The sequence below is a fragment of the Dysidea avara genome, chromosome 9 (assembly GCF_963678975.1).
Source record: "Dysidea avara chromosome 9, odDysAvar1.4, whole genome shotgun sequence".
Classification (NCBI taxonomy): Eukaryota; Metazoa; Porifera; class Demospongiae; order Dictyoceratida; family Dysideidae; genus Dysidea; species Dysidea avara.
In genome coordinates this window covers 23,596,292-23,605,141 of record NC_089280.1, presented here as the reverse complement: position 1 = coordinate 23,605,141, position 8,850 = coordinate 23,596,292, and the positions used below count along the sequence as shown (strand labels likewise).

Here is an 8,850-nt window from a genome sequence, read left to right as displayed (position 1 = left end):
GTTAGAACTTTACAACAGTTACTACACAGACTTGATTTGACTTCTATGTAGATATTAATGAATGCCTACAAGGAACAGCAGGATGTGATCAAGGTTGTAACAACGAGGTTTTAATTGCACATGTGATGATGGATATGAGTTGCATCATGATAACCCTACTATGTGTGTTGGTATGCTACTGTATAGCTATAGAATGTCCTTGCTATATGTGTGTCCAAATTTTGAAAAACCGTTTATTTTGACACATTGTTTGATTTTCTTTATAGCTAAAATTATAAGCTGAGTGGTTATTAGAGAATACGGATGATAACCGGAACATTGACATATAAATAGACTGAGATGTATCGTTGTGTTAGTTGTGCTTGTCATTGATTTCGTGTCCAGTTGACAATAAATTATTTAAACTGTGTATGCGATCAAATAGGGACGTTCCTTATTCTCTATGACAAGCACAACTCAATGCTCAAGGGGACGGCTGTCTGGCGACTGGCTTCCTCAAGACCGGGAGAAAGGCTTGGCAATCTACCTGGCAAAAGGTCAGCTGGTCCAATTAAAGAGCATCGCTATTGTGAAGAGATGCCTGCCATCCGGTGCCAAATTGAAGGTTGCATGTACCAAACGCCGGATGTGGAACCTGTGGTGGCTGCTGTCCTTATCATAACCCATGCGAGCGTCCATGCTGTACCCCACCCTGTTGCTCCTACGGCGAAAGCTGAAAAGGTGAAATGCCCGTGTATATTGTCTGCTGGAACGACGGAGGAATGGCAGTATTTTCAGTCCAGATGGAGCGACTATGTGAGAGCGACTAACCTATCAGGTGTGGACAAAGTGATCCAACTACTTGAATGCTGCGACGACCAACTACGAAGGAACCTTACTCGAAATGCTGGAGGAACCCTTACGGGAAAGTCAGAAGAAGAGGTACTTGCGGCTGTGAAGACCCTGGCAGTCAGGGAGGAGAACGTTATGGTGGCCAGAGTGGCGCTCCACAATATGAAACAAGACAGAGGTGAACCAATTCGTGCTTTTGGAGCTAGACTTCAAGGGCAGGTCAGTGTATGTAAGTTCATACAAAAATGTACAAATTGTGACACTTATGTAGGTTATACTGAAGCCATACTGCAGGGCGTATTGTGCCAGGGTATGGAAGATGCTGAGATTCAGCTCGATCTATTGGGTGATAAAAACCAAGACATGACCTTTGAAAAAATACTTAGATTTATAGAAGCTAAGGAAGCTGGTAAGAGGTCAGCTACCCAGCTGGCCAGCTCCTTTTGCCACACGCAACTGATGCCATTGCTGGCAGTACATATAAGCATCAGAAAAGGGACGCTGCGGAGAGACCACCAAGGGAGCAGGATTCATGCTCATATTGTGGGAAGAGAGGTCATGGAAAAAGTGCACCCGCACGTCTGAGACGCAGAGAATGTCCAGCGTATGGCACAGTTTGTGGCCATTGTGGCAAGGACCATCACTTTGAAAGTGTCTGCAGAGCAAAGGTCAAGGTCAGAATGGATACCACTAACGAGAGTGCGATATTTGACACCTTATGTGAGTTAACAATACAGCATAATTTGGCATCTGTTTCCCTAGATCATCATGTTTATGATCAACCATCAAACAAATGGTTGCGGCACCCATCAAAGCCCCAGCCATTTGTCAGGTTATCAGTGAGAGTGGAGAAGGATGACTACAAACGTTTTGGGTTTCACTTATCCTTCTCACCAAGCAATATTCTACTTGGCAGACACAGGGTGCCAGAGTTGCTTGGCAGGGCTCAAGCTGGCTGAGAAGTCAGGACTTCCCAGTGAGGATCTCATCCCAGTTAACATGCGGATGCATTCTGCCAATAATCGTGATATCCCGATTCTGGGTGCTACAAATTTTAGGTTATCTGGGAGGGACCAATCAAGTAGTGAGAGGGTGACTCGACAGATGGTTTACATCACCAACAATACAGATAAGTTCTTTCTTAGTCGGGAAGCTTGTATGGACTTGGGTATTATACCAACTCAATTTCCAATTGTAGGTGAGATACCTCCATGGGTGGATCACCAGGTACTTAATATTGACCATACCAGTTCCTCTCAGGAAGTGGCTTCTCTGAAATGTGATTGTCTGAGGAGGACCAAACCACCGCCTCTCCCCACCACCCTCCCCTGTGCTGCCACCGAAGAAAACATAGTGAAGCTCAAGCAATTCTTACTAGAATATTATGGCTGCAGCACTTTTAATACATGTGAACATCAACCTTTGCCCACGATGGAGGGACCACCTATGCGTCTAATGATTGACCCCAAGGCGAAACCAACTGCCTATGATTCACCGATACTGGTCCCTATTCATTGCCAAGGTGACGTTAAGGCAGAATTGGACAGAGATGTCAGGCTGGGTGTTTTAGAACCTGTCCCCATTGGTGAGCCAGTAACATGGTGTCACAGAATGGTCATTTGTGCCAAAAAGAATGGAAAGTCTAGGAGGACCATTGACTTTCAACCACTCAACAGTCATGCCACTCGGGAAACTCACCATACTCAATCTCCTTTTCATCAGGCTAGATCTGTTCCCCACGGAAAGAGGAAAACCGTATTTGATGCTTGGAATGGCTATCACAGTGTTCCACTTCACCCTGATGATCATCATTATACCACCTTTATCACTCCATGGGGCAGGTACCAATATTGTTCTGCACTTCAAAGATACATTGCTTCAGGGGATGGTTACTCCAGGCGCTACGATGAAGTTGTAGCATTGTTCCCCCAGAAGACTAAATGTGTGGACGATACACTCTTGTGGTCAGACACTATCCATGACTGTTTCTTTCAAGCAGCCAAATGGCTTGAGATCTGTGGACGAAATGGTATCATCCTCAACCCAGAGAAGTTTGTGTTCACCCAAGACAATGTGGAATTTGCTGGATTTGAGATAACAAGTGATACGGTTCGCCCTTGTAAGAAATACCTTAGAGCTATTATGGAGTTTCCTACACCTAGAAACATTACAGATGTTAGATCATGGTTCGGCCTACTAAATCAAGTGGCATATGCCTTTAGCATCGCTGAACGGATGCTCCCATTTAGAAATCTGCTCAAACCAGCCACACCGTTTCATTGGGATGGTAGTCTTAATCAGTTATTTGAGGAGTCCAAAACTGTGATTGTTTCTGAAATTTCTGATGGGGTGAAGATCTTTGACAAAACTAAACCAACTTGCCTTGCTACAGATTGGTCCAGGCATGGCATAGGCTTCTGGCTTTTTCAGAAGCACTGCTCATGCCCATCAATTGGCCTCTTCTGTTGTCATCAGGGATGGAAGATCACCCTAGTGGGCAGTAGATTCACTCACCCTGCAGAATCCCGTTATGCGCCAATTGAGGGAGAAGCTCTGGCAGTGGCGGATGCCCTCGACAAGGCTAGGCACTTTGTTTTGGGATGTGATAATCTTGTGATTGCAGTTAACCACAAACCTTTATTGAAGATATTTGGAGATAGATCTTTAGATCAAGTAAGCAACCCTCGACTACGTAACCTTAATGAAAAAACTCTCCGCTATAGTTTTAATATGGTACACATTCCAGGAGTCAAAAACAGCTTCCAATGCTATCTCTAGGTATCCCTCTGGTGACCCAATCCCATCCAAGATGGAATTATCAGATGATGACATTTCCTACATCACCTCGGATCCTCTCGTGTCTCCGGGACTTAACATTCCTCTTCAACGTTTTGCAGGTGTACTTCGTGATGATCAACTACCATCGAATGACATGGAGGCTGCTTTGAGGCATTCTGCGGCTGCTCAACTTGAGGACATTCAAATAGTTGATTGGAATCAAGTCTGCATTGCCACAAGTTCAGACACAGATATGCATTCCTTACTCTCTATTATTGAAGATGGTATGCCAGACCAAAGATGCCAGTTACCATCTCAGCTTAGAGACTATCACCAATTTAAGGAGCATCTGTACAGTGTAGATGGTGTAATTCTGTACAAAGATAGAATCGTTATTCCACCATCTCTTCAGCAACGCTGCTTGTCTGCTCTTCATGCAGTGCATCAGGGCACTTCCTCAATAATTTCTAGAGCAGACGCTGCAATCTTCTGGCCAGGTATCACCTACGACATTCAAGCAACTAGGGCCAATTGCAGCCACTGTAACCAGATGGCACCATCCCAACCTGCTTTGCCACCTACACCACCAATTCTTGCAGTGTATCCTTTTCAATGTATATGTGCTAATTATTTTCACCAACAGGGAATGAACTACCTTGTCATTGTGGACCAATATTCCAGTTGGCCAGTAGTTGAAAGGGCGCAGAATGGATCCGAAGGCCTCATTGCGCTGCTTCGACGGACATTCGCCACTTATGGGATCTCGGATGAGCTGTCTTCTGTTGGTGGGCCTGAATTTGTCGCCCGCATGACAAGATCATTTTTATCTAGTTGGGGCGTTCATCACCTACTTAGCTCAGTGGCCTTTCCTCACAGCAATTGCAGAGCAGAAGTTGCAGTCAAAACAATCAAGCGACTAATTGTTGACAATGTTGGATCTGGAGGTAACCTTGATGTGGACAAGTTCCAACAAGCAATTCTGCAATACCGCAACACTCCAGACAAGGACACCAAACTATCTCCTGCAATGTGCATATTTGGCAGACCTATCAAAGATCTCATCCCAATCCTACCTGGAAAATACCAGCCAGATCCAGTGTGGAAAGAATCATTACTGGCTAGAGAGGCAGCACTGAGGAGGCATCACATAGCCAATCATGAAAGATGGCAAGAGCATACCAGACGCCTCCCACCTCTGTCTGTTGGGGATCATATAAGGATTCAAAATCAGGTTGGTAATCATCCCAGAAAATGGGATAAAACTGGAATTGTCATTGAGGTACTTCAGTATCATCAGTATGTTGTTAGAGTGGATGGCTCAGGCAGAATTACTATCAGAATAAATTTCTACGAAAATACACTCCTGTGTATAAACCTGATAGGAAAAGATCGATACTGGATGACTTGAAGTACCTGCCACCTCGCTGCTCTGCTGATCAGTCACCACCAACCTCCACTACACATACTGATGATGCACCCATCCATCCTGATGTTTCCTCTCCAGGCAATTCGCCTGAAGTGCACTTATCGACCTCCCCTCCTGTTGAACAGGATCAACCAGTAACCCTGATCCCTCCACAAAGTTACTCTCCTACATTGTCACCAAGACCACCCTCAACAACTCCAATTATTTCACCTCAGTTGATGGCCTCACCACAGCCAGCCCAGACGGAGACTTCACCACATGTACGTACAGCCGCCTGTTGAACCACAGACCTCTCCAATCAAGTTGCGGTGCTCTACCCGGATCAGACAACCCCCTAAGTGGCAAACCTCAGAAGATATCATCCTTTATTAAATTAGTCTCTACCATGTGATTATGATACAGACTTGGGGGGAGATAGAGAATACGGATGATAACTGGAACATTGACATATAAATAGACTGAGATGTATCGTTGTGTTAGTTGTGCTTGTCATTAATTTCGTGTCCAGTTGACAATAAATTATTAAAACTGTGTATGCGATCAAATAGGGATGCTCCTTATTCTCTAGTTATCTATCTAGCATTAAAATTTGAGCATGATACATTGAAGTGTTCCAAAGTTCAAGACACACGGTAGTGTGTCGTGCGGCCCAAGAAGCCGGCGCGCAACACCCGTGAGTATATTGACAGGAAGGAAGAAAACGCAATTTTCGCACCTCCGTAGCTCTGTGCTGCCTTGATGAAACAAGACGATTTTTGCTGTGGACACTCCCTCCACCTTCAGCACTCCACATTCCAAATTTGAGCGAAATCGCTTCAAGCGTTCCCGAGATATGCGACTTCAAAAATTGGCTTAGTTTCTTCGGGGTTTTTTTCTTCTTATTTTTCTTCCTCTTTTCGCACACTTACAAAAACTGCTATAAAACGCGAACGCCATATCCGATTGCCTTGAAATTTGGCACACTGAAGCGGAGTATAAAGGCGCATCTCTGTACAAATTTGGCTAGGATACGATAAACAGGAAAAGAGTTATGATCGATTATTCACGAAAAATAACACCAATATGTTGTCACGCCTACAGGGTAAACCGCGTATGGGAAGAAACTGAAAATCGGTGGGTGAATAGGTTAACTATTGAACCTCAAACCTTTTGTGGTTTGAAAGAAATCGAGCTAAAAACCAGGAACATACAACGAAAAAACCAACAGTGTGTAACAATTACGCAATCGAGATTAGCTAATAAAAAACTATTACTTGCCACGCCTACCAGATAAACCGCTTGGGGTAATGCTTTGAAAATCGCTGTATAGATGGAGTAATCATCTTAGAAAGGCTCTTCAATGGTGTAGAAGAATCAGACTTAAAGCCACGGAGTTATAACACGAAATCCAACTTGGTGCAGCAAGTGCGAGATCGAGATACTCTAATAGAGCAGTCATCCTAATAGAGCAGTCACCCTGAAGAGAATTCAAGAGATCAGCTAGAAACAGGTACGTAACCTGTATAGAGATCAGCTACAAACAATTCACCCTGTAGAGTGATCAGCTACAAACAATTCACCCTGTAGAGAGATCAGCTAGAAGAAGTTACCTTGTAGGGAGTTCATGCAACTATGGAAAGAGATAGTTCAGCTAGAAGAAATCACCTTGTAGAGTTCAGCTGCAAAGAAACTACCATGTAGAGAGTTCAACTACAAACAAATCACCCTGTAGAGAGATCAATAGAAGAAGTTATACCTTGTAGATAGTTCAGCTATAAAGAAACCATCATGTAGAGAAATCAGCTACAAAAAAATCACCTGTAGAGAGTTCATCTACAAACAAATCACCCTGTAGAAAGATCAGCTAGAAGGAGTCACCTTGTAGAGAGTTCAGTTACAAAGAAACCATCATGTAGAGAGTTCAGCTGCAAACAAATCTCCCTGTAGAGAGATCAGCTAGAAGAAGTTACCTTGTAGAGAGTTCAGCTACAAAGAAACCATCATGTAGAGAGTTCAGTTGCAAACAAATCACCTGTAGAAAGATCAGCTAGAAGAAGTCACCTTGTAGAGAGTTCAGTTACAAAGAAACCACCACGTAGAGAGTTCAGCAACAAACTAGTGACCTTGTAGAGACATCAGTTACCTTGTAGAGAGTTCAGCTACAAAGAAACCATCATGTAGAGAGTTCAGCTGCAAACAAATCACCTGTAGAGAGTTCAGCTACAAACAAATTACCCTGTAGAAAGATCAGCTAGAAGAAGTTACCTTGTGGAGAGTTCAGCTACAAAGAAACCATCATGTAGAGAGTTCAGCTGCAAACAAATCACCTGTAGAGAGTTCAGCTACAAACAAATCTCCCTGTAGAGAGATCAGCTAGAAGAAATTACCTTGTAGAGAGTTCAGTTACAAAGAAACCATCATGTAGAGAGTTCAGCTACAAACAAATCTCCCTGTAGAAAGATCAGCTAGAAGAAGTCACCTTGTAGAGAGTTCAGCTACAAAGAAAGCATCATGTAGAGAGTTCAGCTGCAAAGAAATCACCTGTAGAGAGTTCAGCTACAAACAAATCTCCCTGTATAGAGATCAGCTAGAAGAAGTTTCCTTGTAGAGAGTTCAGCTACAAACAAATCATCCTCTTGAAAGATCAGCTAGAAGAAGTCACCTTGTAGAGAGTTCAGTTACAAAGAAACCACCACGTAGAGAGTTCAGCTACAAACTAGTGACCTTGTAGAGACATCAGTTACCTTGTAGAGAGTTCAGCTACAAAGAAACCATCATGTAGAGAGTTCAGCTGCAAACAAATCACCTGTAGAGAGTTCAGCTACAAACAAATCACCCTGTAGAAAGATCAGCTAGAAGAAGTCACCTTGTAGAGAGTTCAGCTACAAAGAACCATCATGTAGAGAGATCAGCTGCAAACAAATCACCTGTAGAGAGTTCAGCTACAAACAAATCTCCCTGTAGAGAGATCAGCTAGAAGAAGTCACCTTGTAGAGAGTTCAGTTACAAAGAAACCACCACGTAGAGAGTTCAGCTACAAACTAGTGACTTTGTAGAGACATCAGTTACCTTGTAGAGAGTTCAGCTACAAAGAAACCATCATGTAGAGAGTTCAGCTGCAAACAAATCACCTGTAGAGAGTTCAGCTACAAACAAATCACCCTGTAGAAAGATCAGCTAGAAGAAGTCACCTTGTAGAGAGTTCAGCTACAAAGAACCATCATGTAGAGAGATCAGCTGCAAACAAATCACCTGTTGAGAGTTCAGCTACAAACAAATCTCCCTGTAGAGAGATCAGCTAGAAGAAGTTTCCTTGTAGATAGTTCAGCTACAAACAAATCACCCTGTAGAAAGATCAGCTACGTAGAAGAAGTTACCTTGTGGAGAGTTCAGCTACAAAGAAACCATCATGTAGAGAGTTCAGCTGCAAACAAATCACCTGTAGTGAGTTCAGCTACAAACAAATCTCCCTGTAGAGAGATCAGCTAGAAGAAATTACCTTGTAGAGAGTTCAGTTACAAAGAAACCATCATGTAGAGAGTTCAGCTACAAACAAATCACCTGTAGAGAGTTCAGCTACAAACAAATCTCCCTGTAGAGAGATCAGCCAGAATAAGTTTCCTTGTAGAGAGTTCAGCTACAAATAAATCACCCTGTAGAAAGATCAGCTAGAAGAAGTTACCTTGTGGAGAGTTCAGCTATAAAGAAACCATCATGTAGAGAGTTCAGCTGCAAACAAATCACCTGTAGAGAGTTCAGCTACAAACAAATCTCCCTGTAGAGAGATCAGCTAGAAGAAATTACCTTGTAGAGAGTTCAGTTACAAAGAAACCACC

At 43.2% G+C, this 8,850-nt stretch overlaps 1 protein-coding gene across 1 annotated transcript; it reads left to right on the top strand.

The window, feature by feature from the left end:
- Positions 1-181: 181 nt before the first annotated feature.
- On the top strand, positions 182-1,609 carry LOC136266738 (uncharacterized). Its single transcript, XM_066061761.1, has 2 exons — positions 182-1,050; positions 1,103-1,609. Exons 1-2 carry the CDS (start codon positions 460-462, stop codon positions 1,196-1,198), a joined length of 687 nt encoding a protein of 228 aa, XP_065917833.1. The 5' UTR covers positions 182-459; the 3' UTR covers positions 1,199-1,609.
- The last annotated feature ends 7,241 nt before the right edge of the window (positions 1,610-8,850 follow it).

Coding starts and splice junctions, on each gene's coding strand:
- LOC136266738 (XM_066061761.1), top strand. CDS start 460: ATGCTCAAGGGGACGGCTGTCTGGCGACTGGCTTCCTCAAGACCGGGA. Junction 1,051..1,102: donor GAGCTAGACTTCAAGGGCAG/GTCAGTGTATGT, acceptor ACACTTATGTAG/GTTATACTGAAGCCATACTG.